The sequence below is a fragment of the Genypterus blacodes genome, unplaced genomic scaffold, assembly GCF_046128005.1.
Source record: "Genypterus blacodes isolate CSIRO-AG114 ecotype Tasmania unplaced genomic scaffold, CSIRO-AGI_Gbla_v1 ptg000115l_1, whole genome shotgun sequence".
Classification (NCBI taxonomy): Eukaryota; Metazoa; Chordata; class Actinopteri; order Ophidiiformes; family Ophidiidae; genus Genypterus; species Genypterus blacodes.
This window is the reverse complement of record NW_027466919.1, coordinates 279,124-297,365: the sequence shown is the minus strand read 5'-3', so window position 1 is coordinate 297,365 and position 18,242 is coordinate 279,124. Positions and strand designations below refer to the sequence as shown.

The 18,242-nt window shown below is 42.3% G+C and overlaps 1 protein-coding gene and 1 long non-coding RNA gene across 2 annotated transcripts; one reads left to right on the top strand and one right to left on the bottom strand.

The window, feature by feature from the left end:
* Window positions 1-3,647: 3,647 nt before the first annotated feature.
* LOC143009753 (uncharacterized) lies at window positions 3,648-4,739 on the bottom strand. Its single transcript, XR_012964712.1, has 3 exons — window positions 4,557-4,739; window positions 3,905-4,027; window positions 3,648-3,699 (listed from the first exon to the last, which is right to left on the bottom strand). It is a non-coding gene; the product is annotated as an uncharacterized LOC143009753 (long non-coding RNA).
* A 5,118-nt stretch (window positions 4,740-9,857) lies between these two features.
* Window positions 9,858-18,242, top strand: LOC143009747 (high-affinity choline transporter 1-like). Its single transcript, XM_076161818.1, has 8 exons — window positions 9,858-10,085; window positions 10,695-10,811; window positions 11,195-11,350; window positions 11,814-11,962; window positions 12,342-12,485; window positions 12,927-13,080; window positions 13,979-14,193; window positions 16,270-18,242. The coding sequence occupies exons 1-8, from the start codon at window positions 9,902-9,904 to the stop codon at window positions 16,810-16,812; spliced, it is 1,662 nt and encodes a 553-aa protein (XP_076017933.1). The 5' UTR covers window positions 9,858-9,901; the 3' UTR covers window positions 16,813-18,242.

The following is an 18,242-nucleotide window of genomic DNA, read 5'->3' as shown; positions in this document are numbered from 1 at the left end:
TCAAAGGTAAATTAATGATATAAGTGCTTTCTTACTTTCACAATGTGACACGGATTAAGTTTTTTTAAAAAGCTAGAAAAGAACCCTTTAGGATTTCCTGCATTATTTACTTGCTGAATATGGTCTCATCTTAAGTCATTTGGACAGGCACATTATGCAGATACTTGTGGCATACATATAATTGTTTACTTTATGTCTTTAGCTGACATTATGTTGACTCATTCTCTTTTTTTAGCAATGATAAATGCCCCCAAACATCTCATGTGGCTGCTGATCAGACATGCAGAAGAGTGAAGAGGAATGTCAGCTGCAAATGTCTAAAACTGCTTCAGTTCATCAATGACATAGATTCATATAGTATTCCATATAATCATGAATGTTGCCTGTGTAATAACGATGCACAAATAGTCTGACCAAGTAGTCAAACAAAAATCATAGACATTGAACATTGAGCTCATCGGCTTTTTTTAATTACATTTACATTACATTACGGTCATTTAGCAGACGCTTTTATCCAAAGCGACTTACAATAAGTGTGTTCAACAAAGGTAGATAAAAGAACTTCAGGTCACAAGAAATCGTAAGCGCATTTCCTTCCTAAACCAACAGCTAAGAGCATAACTAGAGCTAGAGTAGAAGTGCAATAAGTTATGTACTATGATGAATGAGAAAAAACAAAAAACAAAAGGACAGATTAGAAATGAAAGATTAGAGAACAAGAGCATCAGAAGAGCTAGGACAGAGTAGGTGATGTCCTAAGAGGGAGGATCCGGGTAGTGTTTCTTGAAGAGATGGGTCTTCAGCCTGCGGCGAAAGATGGGTAGCGACTCCGCTGTCCTGACATCAGTCGGGAGAGCATTCCACCACTGAGGTGCCAGAACAGAGAAAAGACGTGACCGCATCGATCTCAAGCAGGGGCCGCTGAGCGCCGGGGCAGCCAATCGCCTGGAGGCAGCAGAGCGAAGTGGTCGGCCGGGGGTGTAGGGCTTGACCATAGCCTGGAGGTATGAAGGAGCTGTTCCTTTCACTGCCCTGTAGGCTAGCACCAGAGTTTTAAACTGGATGCGAGCAGCTACGGGGAGCCAGTGTAGAGAACGGAGAAGGCAAGTTGTGTGGGAGAACTTGGGAAGGTTGAACACCAGACGAGCAGCAGCTTTCTGGACGAGCTCCAGAGGTCTGATGGCGGAAGCCGGGGCGCCAGCAAGGAGGGAGTTGCAGTAGTCCAGGCGGGAGATGACAAGAGCCTGGATCAGCACCTGCGCTGCCTTGTCGGTGAGGAAGGGACGGATCCTCCGGATGTTGTAGAGGAGGAATCTGCAGGAACGCGTCACCGAAGCGATGTTTGCCGCGAACGACAGTTGGTCGTCCAGGGTCACACCCAGATTCCTCGCGGTCCGAGTAGACGTCACCACGGAGTCATCTATGGTGATGGCCAGGTCTCGGTGCGGGCAGCCCTTCCCTGGGAGAAACACCATCTCAGTCTTGTCCAGGTTGAGCTTCAGGTGGTGCTTCGACATCCACCCCGAGATGTCTGCCAGGCAAGCAGCGATGCGCGTCTCCACTTGGGCGTCAGAAGGAGGAAACGACAGAATCAGCTGGGTGTCATCAGCATAGCAGTGGTAGGAGAAGTTATGGGAGTGGATAACCGAACCGAGAGATGTTGTGTAGAGGGAGAAAAGAAGAGGGCCCAAGACCGAACCTTGCGGAACCCCAGTGGTGAGCCTACGTGGCTTCGAAACAGAACCTCTCAGTGTTACCTGGTAGGAGCAACCTGTCAGGTAGGACGCGAACATGGAGAGCGCAGAGCCAGAGACACCCATTCCCTCAAGGGTAGAGAGAAGGATCTGGTGGTTCACCGTGTCGAATGCTGCAGACAGGTCCAGGAGAATCAGGACAGAGGAGAGAGAGTTCGCTCTAGCAGTTTGGAGTGACTCGGTCACTGCCAGGAGGGCCGTCTCGGTCGAGTGGCCCACCTTGAAGCCAGACTGGTGGGGGTCCAAAAGGTTATTCTGGTGGAGGTACAGGGACAGTTGATTGAAGACAGCACGTTCAAGAGTTTTAGATAGGAAGGGTAGAAGGGATACCGGTCTGTAGTTCTTGATGTCTGAAGGTTCAAGAGTTGGTTTCTTTAGAAGCGGAGTGACTCTAGCAGTCTTGAAAGCAGAGGGGAAAGAGCCAGAGGCCAGAGACGTGTTGATGACGTGGGTCAGGTAGGGAAGAAGATCCGGTGCAGCAGACTGAAGGAGAGAGGAGGGGACAGGGTCAAGAGAGCAGGTGGTGGGGCGGCTAGATGTGATGAGCTGGAGGACCTCCTGGGCAGAGAGGGGAGAGAATTGGGACAGAGAGGGAGATGATGGAGAGGGTGGTAGAGACAGGACTGCTGGCGGATGATGGAAGGAGGATCGGATGTCGTTGACCTTCTTGTCGAAGAAGTTGGCGAAATCGTCTGGGAGGAGAAAGGAGGAAGGAGGAGGGGGTGGGGGTTGGAGAAGGGATGAGAAAGTTTGAAAGAGTTTTTTGGGGTTTTAACTTACATTTCAGTTCTGTCTGTGATCAGGTATGTCAGGTTTAGCAAGTCCCATAAGGTTTCAGATGCCTGTGTCTCAATCTGGTCTACTCAATATGTGAGTTTATGGGGTTAGGTGTGGCTGGGTCAGGACTGTCAAGGACTGTCAGTTGACTGTAGCACAGAATGTAATTCTGTCTTTGTTTCTTCATTTTGTACGTTATGTTAACGTATATTTGAGTGTGCAAGAATGAATGGGTGAATCCTAAGGTCAGTAAGACGGTTGATCGGTTGATTTATCCGTTCTCAAGCTGCCACATATCAAAGTGATCAAGGGCAACAATATGACTTGTGTTTGTAATATAATTCCCTGTATTTCTCACATTAAATACATTCATTTTACCTTAGTAGTTACACATTACACGTTCCAAAGCTACCAAAGGCACTGTGAGTTAAACATATTTAAGATATTGTCATTTTAAATGCAATTCACGATGAAATCCCATGCAATTGAAATTTTTCTTGCACCACCTCTTACACATCACACACACAAACACATGCATTACAGAGGGGGTGCAGGGCAGCCATACTACGGCGCCGTTGAGCAGTTAGGGGTTGGGTGCCTTGCTCACAGGCACCTCGGCAGTGCCCTGGAGGCAAACTGGCAACTCAGAAGCAACCAGTCCACTTATTGGTCCATACGGGACTCGAACTGCCGCCCCGATCCAGTTGCAATAATAATAGTAATATGCCCAACTTTTTAACATTACTGATACTTAACTTACTTCAATCTTTCATGCCCAAAGTAAATGAAATTGGATCAAAATGGCCATGTTTGTCCTTATAAGGCTTCTCTAGCAGGCACTGGTGCTCCAGTGGAAGACGAGCTATGCAACAATGGACTCATGCCAGTTCCAAAACTCCAATCAGTTTCAATTATTTGTCTCATGATTTAACCTTTATAGATCAAATTATTTACTTTGAATTCTTAATTACCTACTTCATGATTCTGAGTACATTTTAACTTTAAAAGCAAAGGTTCAGCAAATCCAGACTCAATGTACTCGCTTGCTTTTTTGTGCAGAATGCAAAAACCTTTTACAAATAACCACCAAAGTGCCTTTTGCACAGCCACAGTCTTACCTTTGTCACAGCTCTCTATGGTGGGAGCAGTTTGGGAGGGTTTGTAGTATCTCACGTAGCCCAGAGAGGTGAGAGGCAGAGAGAAGATATGATTTCTTTATCTCGCAGCATGACAGCATGATTTTGATAAAGTTCAACTGAATAGCCTCAAATCTACAACATGTTAAAACCACAAGTGAACTACAAAAGTGCAGGAACTTTTATTTAAAGATTACAGAGCCATAACCTGCATTTTACATGTGGGGTTTGACTTACTTTGAAGGTGTTTTTGAGGTCCTCCTCTGAGAAGGTTTTGGGGATCATGACAAAGATCCTGGTCAACTCCTCGTCCTCCACATCTCTGTGGCTTGTTGAGGAACGGGACTGGGCAATAAATACCTAACCAAACAAAAGTTACAGACAACTCAATGATCAATGTTTCCCTGAGCCTAAACACCGAGCATCATCAGATGTGAATTTACTGAAATGACCAAAGATCTCTACATCTGGATGAGACGAGATATTCCTTGCCTTTAGAGTAAAATTAATAGTAATGTAATGTACTCTTCTTCTTCTCTTAAGATGATGTCAGAGGCCCTGAGTTCTGACCTGCATTTTCATTTTATCCCGTTTTCTTCCTGAGAAGAGCAGACTGAACTTTTTGAACAAGACTGAAGCATGAAATGACCTCACTGTGCTTCAATATGATATATTTAAATCACGCAGTTGGTTCGGCAGCTTGTTGTGCATTACTCTGAGACCTGGATAAAAGCTTTCTCAAAATGATTCAAGTGATTTGCTCTGGGTTTTCTATTCTAGAATGTTTCCAAATTGTGTTCATGGAAAGGGAGCTAAATTAAATGACAGATGATGCTAACCGATGACCCGACCCGACCCGTCTGCGGGTGGAGGTGGAGACGCCACAGACCTCTGGACTGCACGAGCGGTAGTCACATCTCGGGTGGGTGTCAAAGTGACGCAGCGCGGGGCCGCTCGCGCTCCACTCTTGACATCTACCGCGAAGCTGTCCCGGAGCACATCCTCCGTGACAGACCGACTGGTGACCACAGACAAACGGCTGTTTGGAGGCTCGTCCAGGTTTTCTGGCACCTGTTTCACGGGATAGTCCTCCAACTTTGTCCAGGTTGCGTTTAAGGCTTCTTCTTCTTCTCTGTCCCTTTGTGAGTTCACACTAAAGAAAAGCTGCGTGCCTCCGCCTATCGCATTGGAGTATGAACTGCATCTTAGTGAGGCGTCATCATGCTCAGAAGAGCCGATGCCCATCGAGCCAAGCCGGCTCTCCACTTTTTTTTCATTTTGCTGCTCAGCTGTCACTGGCTCAGCTCTGCTCACGGCAGAACTGTGTGGCGGCCATGTGGCTTAACTAGCTGATACTTTCGCAAACATAGGTTTCTGCAGCGATCTTTTGAGTTTCTGCTGCGCTGAATTGTGTAAAATCCTTTACGTTTGCCGTTTCATAAAAAAAAGAAGAAGGGCAAAACCGTTCCTCGAGGAATGTGAGGATATAGGATCCTACCATTATGAGAAAAAAGAGGGGGCCAGTCAGGTCGAGTCTGTCCTGTCCCCCCTCAGTCAGTGAGTGAGACAGCAGACAGCGGTGAGGAGGAGTGTGCGAGTCCGGCAGAAAAACACGAAAATATGAGTGACGCCTGCACTATAAATTAGAACAGTTAGTGCAGGTTAGAGCAGGTTCCACCACAAACCTGCACAGACACATCAGAACTGTCCATCCCACAGTGCAGTGTGTCTGGTCCCAAACCAACAACAACTGCTGCGGCATCGACTAGTAGTGCAAGTATTACCACTCCTACTGCAAAGTAAGTCAGTTTATACCAAAGCAGATGACCCCAGCCAAACAGCATAGCGATGAGGAGTTGGCCTAAATGGTTGCCACTGATTTTCCCGCCCTTTTCCATTGTGGAGGACAAAGGTTTTAAAGTTTAAAGTTTTGTTAAAGCCTTAAATCCCACTTACACTCTACCCAGTAGAAAAACACTGTCCCAAACAAGGATCTCAAAATATGACACAGAACGTGCATTATGGCAAGACAGGGTGAAAAAAAGCTCCATCAGTTTGCCTGACAACTGACTACTGGACCTCCAGAACCACCTGCTCTTTCATGTCTGTGACAGGCCACTTTATTGAAAACTACAAGATGACATCTTGCCTGCTGGACTGACACCCTGCAGAAAACTTGGCAGAGGAGCTATGAAGAGTGGCAAATGAGTGGCAAGTACAGGACAAAGTGGTGTGCTGTGTGAGTGATAATGCTGCAAACATCACCAAAGCCATAAAAAATTCTGAAGTGGACCCATGCACCACCCATGTCTGGCGCATACATTACACCTGATGATTAGAGATGCCCTGAAGGTGGTGAAAAAAAACCTTGGACAAGGTAAAGGCTATTGTGGAGTTTTTCCACAGAAGCACAGTTGTTGTTGTTCATTTGTTTTTGTGTTAAATTACAATAAAAGTTTAATTAAACTTTTAAACAAAAGTAAGAATGCCTGCTTTTGTAACAGAACAAATGCACAATTAGGCAATTATAAGGCTTCCCATAAAAACACTGAATGCAAAATGGGTTTATCAACACACAAACCATACATATTAGCCAAGTTAGGCTAAAATATGAGGCTACAGATGATATTGAATTTAGGAGCCGTGTGGGAGCCGAAAGAGCCGTCTCTCTGAAAAGAGCCAAACTTCCCATCACTACTGCTGCTTAAGATTCATTCGCGAGTCATTTTGGATTGTTTTTATTGCTGCGATAGAGTGAAAAGTAGAAATACTTATTCTATACATACAAAATAGAAGAAAACTATACTACTACTTTTACAATCAGCGTGGTCTCTCTGTTTTATGTCAGCTCTACTTGAGCCAAGTGGTCCTGACATAACCTATAAATGGATGTGCATGGACAACTGAAGTTCATATTGCAAATGTTAACTTCTATTTAACTATCTTTTTACAAAACACATTATGAACAACCTGAAATTTCGTGAAAGTAAAATAAGTCCAATTTCAAAAATAGAAAATAATAACAATAAGGTATAAATAAAACAACTTGTCAAGATGTAGAAATTATTTTAAATGTACATACATTTCCACATCTGTGTGGAAATGTGAGCTGAACTGACTCACTAGCCGTGGATAACTCCAAAAAAGTCTTGGAGGAACATAGAGTGGACAGTCGCCTGGACAGTTACAATTTGCTTTCACCGACAACAATACAGGATAGAAATAATAATAATTAATAATAATGTGCTTCCTATACGGCGAGAAATTATAACATATAAGAGAAGAAGAAAGCACGATGTTCAAAGATATTTCCAAAACAAACACACAGCATTTACTGAAAAGTACCAAGCTGGAAATTAAGGTAAAAGAACGATTTGGATACTTCTGTGGAAAGCTGGGGAGAACAAATCGATCAAGAAGATCGATTTGAGAGATCGTAAGGCACGGAAAGCCTTTCACAGGCGGAGATTACATGAAGGAATCATTTACTAAAATATCAGAGAATCTATTCTCCGAAAATCACCTTTGTTAAATGCTGATCTGACGCTGATGTGGAAACGCTGCATTTCAGTGGCGGGATAACGTAACTTTGTGGGACACAAAATCGACATGCGTTGTGGGAAATGTAGTTTATGGACAATGTACACTTAAAAGCGGCACAGACGTTTATTTTGCTCTTGCGGGCCACATAAAACCACATAAACGACCTGACGGGCCCACGGCCTTGAGTTTGACACCTGTGCTTTAAACTATTCAAAGCAACATTTATACTATTCAAGCAAGAGGGTGCTGGTTAGATTCCCAGCCAGGTCCTTTCTGTGTAGAGCTTGCATGTTCTCTCTGTGTTTGGGTGTGTTTCCTCCGGGTGCTCCAAAGTCCTCCCACCCCCAAAGACATTCAGGTGAAGCGTGAACTCTAAATGTCACTTTTCTTTCTGTCTGCTATGTCTCTGTGAGGTTGCCCTGCTGGTGCCTGGTGACTTATCCAGGCTGTACCTCTTGTCCAATGACCACTGGGCTAGGCTCCAGCACCCCTGCCACCCTGAGAGGACAAGAGACGATGGAGAATGAATGAACACTCTGGAAATGATTGGTGGATTGGGTTTCGGCTTTTGTATAATTGGTCATCATTCAAATCCAGAAGATAATTTTGGATCTCACAGTGCAAGCTCTGGATCAGAACTGGTTTTGGATGTATTTGAATAAGAAACAAACAGTTACGTCTGTTTTCAAGAATACATAGTAAAAGCCAGGCTAACTCCCAGGACAGACCCTACTGCCACCACCACTAAGAGGTTTTATGGTCCTCTGTCTAATTTGGTGGATAACAAATATTAACTGTATGTTCAAAATTTCCAAAAAGATTTTTACCCATGATGTTATCCTGGCTACCTTTGAAGTGGAAAGCCTTGAAATAAACATGCCACAACATGAATGCATAGGCCCTTAAATCAAACTGGTTCACCAAGTGAACAGATGGTAGTCAGCAGTACATTTCTTGAAGCATGCCTTCCTCTCATTTAATTGGATAATTACACACAGGTGAAAGGTACAAGAAGGCAGAGTAAAAATCACATAAAAGATGATTTTGCTTCTATTCATGCATACACTTATTCCAGGCATGGATCCAACTTTCACACCCAAAGCAGTTAGTGGTGCAATGTCTTGCTCAACAACATTTGGATAACTCACTTGAAGGAAAAAACAAATCCATCTATCATGAGATAATGGATGATGTTTTATTTAATCGCTTTTATCCAGAGCAACAAACGAGCACTAACCAAATTGAATCTAAAAACAATGTAAACTACAATGTAGCAATAATGACAATGAATCTAAATTCTAGTGAAACAACAGCACATAGGGGCCCTGAGGCAGTGCGGGGAGGCAACCCGAGAGGCGGTGCGAGAGGCGGTGCCTGCCTCACAGATTTAATACAACTTGCAGGGGAGGACAGTCATACGGTCTCAGTGAACATCATGGCTGTTAACATTGCAGGAGTCATAGCAATAGTTGTTTTCTATCTGCTGGTCCTTGGAACTGGCATATGGGCTTCCTTCAAGGCCAAAAGAAAACAAAAGAAGCATGCAGCAAACAGCATGGATATGACCCTGCTGGCAAACCGAAACCTCCACCCTGTAGTGGGGATCTTCACCATGACAGGTGACCTTATGCTTCATTACACAAAGGTTGAAAGAGTCTTGACATATTTGAGGCAAAATGCTTTACACCTGAAACTGAAATTGAACTTGATTGTAGTTTAAGTGTGATGTGGCTGGATGCAAAATATTACTGCAATTTTTCAAAACCTGTCTAATTTCTCACCATATTAATTTCTTTTTGTGTGACATCTCACTGTTACTTTAGTTTATTGGACTTATTGAATGCTATCATCTACCAGTTAGGTATCAATTTGATGATGATTTTCCATTCTCATTTGAGACACCATGCTGTTAGCATTTCTCAGCAACATTGGATTTCAAGTCAAATTATTATCTAATTAGTATCTTAAGTATCTTGAATTAATGACTTTGAGAGGCAACTATAAAGTTTAAAGCTAGAGAACTCTCTCTCTCTCTCTCTCTCTCTCTCTCTCTCTCTCTCTCTCTCTCTCTCTCTCTCTCTCTGCTTCTATTCATGCATACACTCATTCCAGGCATGGATCCAACTTTCACACCCATAGCAGTTAGAGGTGCAATGTCTTGCTCAACAACATTTTTATAACTCACTTGAAGGAAAAAACAAATCCATCTATCATGAGATAATGGTTGATGTTTTACTCAAGAAACATTTCGTTCCTTACCATTCTCACCACTCTAAGAAGCATAGGACATAGAAATGGGAAAGCCATAGCAGCAAGGCATTAGCACACTCATACATCCACATCAAGGCTTCAGAGGCTGAATCTCAATGAAACCTACTGGGAAATTTAAATATATACTGTTTAGTGGGGATATTCACTGTGAAAGGTCACTCAACGATTAGCAGCATGATAAATAAGTAGGGGTGATTTAATCGCTTTTATCCAGAGCAACAAACGACCACTAACCAAATTGAATCTAAAAACAATGTAAACTACAATGTAGCAATAATGACAATGAATCTAAATTCTAGTGAAACAACAGCACATAGGGGCCCTGAGGCAGTGTAGAGAGGCGGTGCGAGAGGCGGTGCCTGCCTCACAGATATGATACAACTTGCAGGGGAGGACAGTCATACGGTCTCAGTGAACATCATGGCTGTTAACATTGCAGGAGTCATAGCAATAGTTGTTTTCTATCTGCTGGTCCTTGGAACTGGCATATGGGCTTCCTTCAAGGCCAAAAGAAAACAAAAGAAGCATGCAGCAAACAGCATGGATATGACCCTGCTGGCAAACCGAAACCTCCACCCTGTAGTGGGGATCTTCACCATGACAGGTGACCTTATGCTTCATTACACAAAGGTTGAAAGAGTCTTGACATATTTGAGGCAAAATGCTTTACACTACAAATATTACTGCAATTTTTCAAAACCTGTCTAATTTCTCACCATATTAATTTCTTTTTGTGTGACATCTCACTGTTACTTTAGTTTATTGGACTTATTGAATGCTATGATCTACCAGTTAGGTATCAATTTTGATAATGACGAATTCCAGGCCATTTGAGGAGGAAGAATCTTTCTCTCAATTACCTCACTCAAGGTTTTGCTTATACAGTAAGTCTTCTTGGAGACATTCTATGTGGAACTGGGCTTTACAATTATATTCATGAACTTAATGAAGTAAGTCATTTGAATCAATTAAAGTGACAATACCTATTGCAGCTGCTAAAACAATAACACAGCTCTGGTCCATGGTTTTTACAGACAGAAATTGACTGAAACCTTTAAAACAAGCACCTGGCTGGAACCTTGCCAAGTTCCTGGAATCTGATAATGTGGAAACATTCATGAACTTGTTTGATTGCATTGCATTCGTCTTTCTGGTTCTCTTTCTTCAATGAACTCTGTAATAATTTCTCTGTATTTCTGTTTCCACCTTGTAGCTACATGGGTAGGAGGAGGCATGATCGTTGGCACCAGTGAGATGGTGTACTTGCCCTCGATGGGACTTAACTGGGCTGTCACAACGTTTATTGCATACTCTGCATCTTTTATCATTGGTGAGATTTTAAAAATATAATAAGCACAATACTTGCCTGTGTCTGTTTCTGTGGGGTTGAAGGTGAACCAGGGGTACAGGCGTGGCCTCGCAGCCCCAAGTGTCAATGTGTGACACTGCTCTGCTCTGCTTGTTTTAAAAGCTCTTCCTCCACCCAGCAGTACGCTCTTTCATTTCTGCCAGCCAGCAGACTCTGCAGGACAAGAGCCTGTTTAATACAATGTAGCCTGTAGTGACCACAACTTCATATCTAGATATATATAGATACATAAACATATAAATAATACTAGTTTTTCATGAAGTACAATATCTGCTGTTCTGTTTACTGTTTCTTCTCTTAAGGATATGTACAATATAAAGTTTACATTCTCATTTCTTACAAAGGTGGCTTGTTCTTTGCTCAGCCAATGAGAGACAGAAGATATGTGACCATGATGGATCCTTTCACCATCAAGTATGGAAAAGGATTAACAGCTCTTCTGTCCCTGGGTTCACTTGCACAGGATATTACGTGGGTGCCTGCAACACTCATGGGTTTAGGTACTGTAAGGATTTTTCCGACATACCTCCCCATTTACACCCTCTCTTTGTTTAAGATAAGATAAGATTTGTTATAGTTAGGACCGTCAAGGCTTGCCATGGACCAGCCCCTAGTTATGCTGCTATAGGCCTTGACTGCTTGGGGACTTCCCATGATGCACTAAGGTCCTCTCTTCTCCTCCCCTCTCTATCTGTGCATATCCATGTTTCTTTGCCCTCTTGTCTCACAGCTTGTTGTGGAACCTGTCCTGTAGAGATGAAAACCCTATCCTCCTCAAAATCCATGCATTCAATTCGTATTAATTTCAATAGTCATATTCACAATACTATTATCATCGTTGTTGAAGGTGTTGTGCATTTATGTATATTAGGCCTATTAAGTGTGTGTGTGTGTGTGTGTGTGTGTGTGTGTGTGTGTGTGTGTGTGTGTGTGTGTGTGTGTGTGTGTGTGTGTGTGTGGTAGGTGTAACCTTAAGTGTGATTCTGGAGTTGCCCCTCAATGTCAGCATCTGGATCTCTTCTGTTGTGGTCATTATCTACACACTGCTGGGAGGTCTCTACTCTGTGGCCTACACAGACATTATACAGCTCGCCCTCATGTTCGTTAGCTTGGTGAGTTTAGTTCTTTTAAACATTTTCAGTTAGCATTATTTTAATAATAATTTGACATGTTTGACTTTGGAAGGATCAAAGTAAGGGATTTCTTTTGGGATCAAAGTGATGAGGTGCCAAACGAATCTGACATTCTGATGCATTCCAGTTTGACCAAACACATCTACAGAACAAATGACTTCTTTCTCTGGTTTTGTCATGTAACCTACAGACATAATTGGCCCATGTCAGTGGGTTGGAATCTGATCTTTGTTCTGATATGAAGGTTCAAACAGTTACAGTTATTTGTCCCTGTGCATGCAACCGAAAAAAACTTTGTTAAAAAATGTGTTTATATTCAAGCTTAAGAGATGTGTTTGTCATTCACGTGTTCCTGCAGTGGCTCTGTGTGCCCTTCATCCTGATGAACCCTGCCTCATTGGACATCACTCAGACAGGATTTAACAACACCCTCCATGCTCCCTGGTTTGGTAAACTGGAGGCAAAAATGACTGGAAGGTGGATTGATTATTTCTTATTTTTGGTAAGAGAAAGTAACAACACCTGTGCCATCTATAATCCAGACATTCTGAACTGAACTTTGATCAAAGGCTTTTGTTCATTTCCACTTAAACTTTAAGCTAGTTAATGTAGACAACTTGGGTGTTGACATGAACCAGGTAGATGGACACGAAAGCAGACAATGAGAAAGTATGATGAAGCTTTAATCATGTAGTTTTAATCAGCAGCAGATACAGTTCAGCATTATGTGAACTGAGATGCTTGACATCAACACTGCTGCATCTCCTGGCTCAAGTATGAGCACCTGGCAAATCCTAGCACTTGAATGGTCAGTATCAGTGGGACTGTACAATGGCAGCAGGGAAGGGAGGAAAGCAGACAGGAAGTGAAGCACTGGAGCTGAGACAGTTACTCTGGATTGCTTTAAGCAGAATCATTAAACTCATTCAATTTTACTTTCAAGGCACTTGGGAGTTTGGCATTTCAAGCCTTTCACCAGAGGACCTTGTCTGCTTCATCTTCTGCTGCTGCCAAAACTGCATGCTATGCTGCTGCCTGCCTTATCCCAATATTTGTGATACCCTCTATACTGATTGGGGCGGTGGCAGCATCAACAGGTATGTCTGCATCATGGAATGAACTGTTTCTTTGTTATAAAACAGACACTTTGTGTTTTCACATGTGTGGTTCTCTCTGGTTCAGTCAGTTATTACCCCCCTTGGTGTGATTCATTTGGACAGATCTGAACTATGCAATTCCACTGCTGACTAAAACAACCACATTGAAACTGGTTTAAGCAGCTGGTCTCTGATCTCAAAAGTTTCTGCATCTCTGGAACGCTTGTTGTGATCTAAAAGTAGTTCTGAACCAAATTACAGAGCGACATGTTCATTGATTAAGAAGAGAAGTCTCGGTTTGCATTGTTGACCTTATGCAAGACTCCACCTAGCTTTAGCAAAACAAATAGATGCAATGGAAAGTTTGGAGATTTTGAACCTGACCTGGACAAAGGCACAGCAGCCCAGTGGGCTAATAATGCTAAAGCCTGTAGAATAACACCAGATTGTAATGTTTGTTTTAGTTATGGTGGCTCCACCATTGTGCTGTGCTGGGTGGGGTTGATGTGCATGGAGTCATGTTTGACACTGGCTCTTGGATGCTGTCTTACTGTGATTAAAGGTTCAACACAGAAAGAAGCAGCACTCTAATTAAAGATTAGTATCAGAACTTAATGAGGTGAGGTGTGTGTGTTTTGACTTTTTTTTAACCAACTGTAGGTTTAAACATTGTGTAATCACGACATAACTACATGGTGTCACAAGATAAGTTATAAAGGGATTGGCAAAATGAAGCAGAATTTCCTCACCATCAAATTGTCCATTAGTTTCTTGAGTCAGGACACCTTATTGTGTATTATAGGATGCTTAACTTCACCGGCCATTTTGTAAAAGAAAATGAAGGAAAACCTGTGAAAGAATCTGTGTAACCGGTTATCATCATCTTTCTTTTCTTCAGACTGGAACCTGACTTCATATGGTTCTCCATCTCCATTTGAACGTGGGGAGGCAGCTCTCATCATGCCCATCACCTTGCAGCAGCTCACACCATCCTACATCTCCATCATTGGTATTGCTGCCGTTGCTGCTGCTGTTATGTCATCGGCTGACTCTGCTTTGCTGTCTGCAGCCTCCATCTTCACTTCTAATATCTATAACATCCTCAGGCCTCAGGTGAAAAAATATGCATATTTCCAATTTCACACACTATGGAAAAGTGGTCAGAAATTTGATCACTTTTTAATGTTGTCATGGTTGAAACAGTGGGTGGCACAGCGGTGCAGTAGTTAGCACTTGTGCCTCACAGTAAGAAGGTTGTGGGAACAAGACAAGGGCCTTGCTGTGTGACCTTTCCAGGTACTCTGGCTTCCTCCCACAGTCAGGTTAATCTGGTGACTCTAAATTGTCCTTAGGTGTGAATGTGAGAGCGAGTGTTGTTTGTGTCTATGTGTGCCCTGTGATGGACTGGCGATCTGTCCAGGATGTACCCTGCCCCTGCCCGTTGACAGCTTGGATTGACTTCAGCGACCCACTAGTGCAGGGGTGGGCAAACTTTTTGATTTGCGGGCCACAATGGGTTATAAATTTGACAGAGGGGCCGAGCCAGTCAAGGATGGATGTGTGAGTGTTTGTGTGAACTAATATAAATGACATGTACACGCTATTATATGAAAGTATTTGGCCTTCAACAGGCAGCAAAGCATGAATATGCAAGTCTCATTGCACAAATTGTTTTCCAAATGCATTCATTTAATTACATTTTATTTTAATTAAAACAGTAGAGAAATTCATGTTCAGTTTCAGTGAGAACAGTGTTGTTGATCTCCCTTTTTTGCCAGTGCATCAAAGTCTGGAGTTAGTTTTGTTGTGGCAATTCTCAGGATAGAGCCGAGCTGTTGGTCAGTTAACTTGGATCTGTGACAGGCTTTGTTGATGTTCATGACGCTAAATGTCTGCTCACATACGTAGGTCGAGCCAAAAAAAAACTCAGCATCTTCTGTGCAGTCCTCCGGAGGTTTGGAAACGTGGCTTTGTTAAGTGAAGCATAAAAGTCATTCAGTGTATGAGAATTAAACTTCTCCTTTAGGACGGAGTCAGATTCAAGATCGATCAATTCCAATTGCAGCTCCTGTGGCGCTGTTTCAGGGTCTTGTGACAGGGGACAGGACACCAGCTGAAGTGACTTTTCAATGTTTTCAAAATCAGAGAACATACGGCAGAATTCTCCGTGCAGGTCGTCAAGTGATTTGCTGTATTTCACATATTTAACACTCGGCACTCACCGTCCACTCTTCGCTTCTTTGATCCGCTCATTTTTACAGAAGGGCTCGTAGGGCACAGCGAAAAAGTGAAGAAGGGAGTTATACGGTCAATGTCTCTGAAGTGCGCCATCTATTGGGGAAAAGCGGGCATTGCGGGGGAAATGTAAAACGAATGAGGTTTACTTAAAATAAAAAAGTAATTCAATAATAATATGATAATTCGGCGGCCGCATATGGCCCGCGGGCCGTAGTTTGCCCATGTCTGCACTAGTGGATAGGTGGTAATAGGTAATGGATGGTTGAAACAAAGACTGAAGAGAAGTGAACATAGTGCAGAGCACCTGTAGTGTAATTTGCTGTGATCCAGCATCTCAATAAGAACGTATATTCATTCCACTATGGAAGGCCTTACATCTGACAACGGATAAATGAAAAGTAGACCTCAGCCAGTCTAAACCGGACAAGTAATGTAAATAACCCAGAAAGTGTTGGGTTTAAGCCTACAGTACAGTTAACAGTCTCAAGGTATATATACATGTTAAGAGTAAGTTTACATACCAAATAAAGGCCACTAGGAATGAACTGTTACTCCCTCAGGATGACCAAGTAGTGTTTACAGTGGTCTCAGGTGTTTGTCAATATCCACCGAACAGGTCTTTTCTTCAGTGAGAAGCAACTGTATAAGTACGTCAGAAAGTCAGAGTTCGAGAGAGACTCATCCCGGCTGCAGAGTCTCTCACAAGCGTTCCATGGTGCTTGTCTTGATAGTGTACTTCGTGTAATAAACCTTATTATACAAGCAAAGACAGTGTCAGCGGAGATCCTTCCTTCCTTCATCTTCACATCATCACAACGCAAGATTCCACTAAACACCAATGAAGTGTAGAGAAATTAAATGGGGTAGTGAAGGATATGATTGTTAAATATGTCAGTCTCTGCTCATTCCAACTGACCAGTTCTTCCTCCCTTCTACTCTACTCTCATTCAGGCATCAGAAAGAGAAAAACAGTGGGTGATCCGAGTTGTTGTGGTGGTAACAGGTTTGGTTGGTACATCCCTCACAAACTTGAAACACAGCATCACCCTGTTCTGGTTCCTTTCCGCAGACATATCTTACATCGTAATCTTCCCTCAGCTCGTCTGTGTCCTCTTCTTCAACATCTCCAATGGATACGGGGTTGTTATGGGCTTGCTGGTGGGGGTTGTATTAAGACTGTTGAGTGGCGAACCATCATTAGGGCTGCCACCTGTACTCCACTTCCCAGGATGCACTCTTGAGGATGGTGTTTACATCCAGTATTCTCCAGTTAAGACCATCTCCATGCTGGCTGCCTTTGCTTCCATCCTGTTGTTCTCCTACCTGGCTTCTCTGATCTTCAACAAAGGACTACTTCCAGAGAAGTGGGATGTGTTTAAAGTTCAAGTGCAGCAACCTGCACAACCTTTGACACCACTAACTGGACCCTCAAGATGCAAAGAGAATAAGCCTCACCAAGAGGCCTCAGAGCCAATGATTACCACCAAATGTTAGCATTTACACTGTATATGAAGTCCCTACAAGGCTTTTAAGGCAGTAACCAGAACAGCATCCATCAGCCTACATCCACCTGAACTTCTGAATGTGTTCCTTTTGTTGTTCTCTACCTTTTCTATATCTTCAACAAAAGGACAACTTCCTAAGATGTGTTGCATTTTTCAAGTAAAAACTCGTCACCTCAGTCACCAACACCCATAGGCACTGCTGAAGGAAACAATAACACTGCAGTAGCTGCAGTAAAAAGTAACGTAAAACATAAGACAACTTTTTACTTGGACTATCTTAATTTCTTCACTTCTCACAACAATTTCCACCGCAATCACTGGTTAACTAGCTTAGTTAATGAGAAACAATAATAAACATGCTACTTTGAAAACTTTAAAATGCTGATTTATCTTGAGAATTCTGCATTTCTTATTAACTGCAATGTATTCCAGTGGGAGTTAAGATGTTGCATCTCGTTAACAAACCCTTGTTAGATATTCAATCTTTACTTAAAAACCAGAACATGGACCTGAAATCAAATGAAAAGATAATTTCTATGTGTGAATCCATCTGCAGAGTTGCTTTATTATCTTTTTTACCATTCTTGTAAAATAAATTAGTGATATAATAATCATTGCTGTCTTACTTTCACAATGTGACACAGATTAAGTTTTTTAAAAGCTAGAAAAGAACCCTTTTGGATTTCCTGCATTATTTACTTGCTGAATATGGTCTCATCTTAAGTCATTTGGACAGGCACATTATGCAGATACTTGTGGCATACATATAATTGTTGAATTTATGTCTTTAGCGGACATAATGTTGACGCGTTTCTTTTCAAGCAATGATAAATGCCCCTCAACATCTCATGTGGCTGCTGATCAGACCTGCAGAAGAGTGAAGAGGAATGTCAGCTGCAAATGTCTCAAAGTGCTTCAGTTCATCAATGACATAGATTCATATAGTATTCAACCAAATGATGCTCAATATAATCATGAATGTTGCCTGTGTGATAACGATGCACAAATAGTCTGACCAAGTAGTGAAACAAAAATCATAGGCATTGAACATTGAGCTCATCGGCTTTTTGTACTTACATTTCAGTTCTGTCTGTGATCAGATGTAATTGTCTTCACTTAGTACGTCATGTAAACGTATATTTGAGTGTGCAAGAATGAATGGGTGAATCCTAAGGTCAGTAAGACGGTTGATCGGTTGATTTATCCGTTCTCAAGCTGCCACATATCAAAGTGATCAAGGGCAACAATATTACTTGTGTTTGTAATATAATTCCCTGTATTTCTCACATTAAATACATTCATTTTACCTTGGTAGTTACACATTACACATTCCAAAGCTACCAAAGGCACTGTGAGTTAAACATATTTAAGATATTGTCATGTTAAATGCAATTCACGATGAAATCCCATGCAATTATA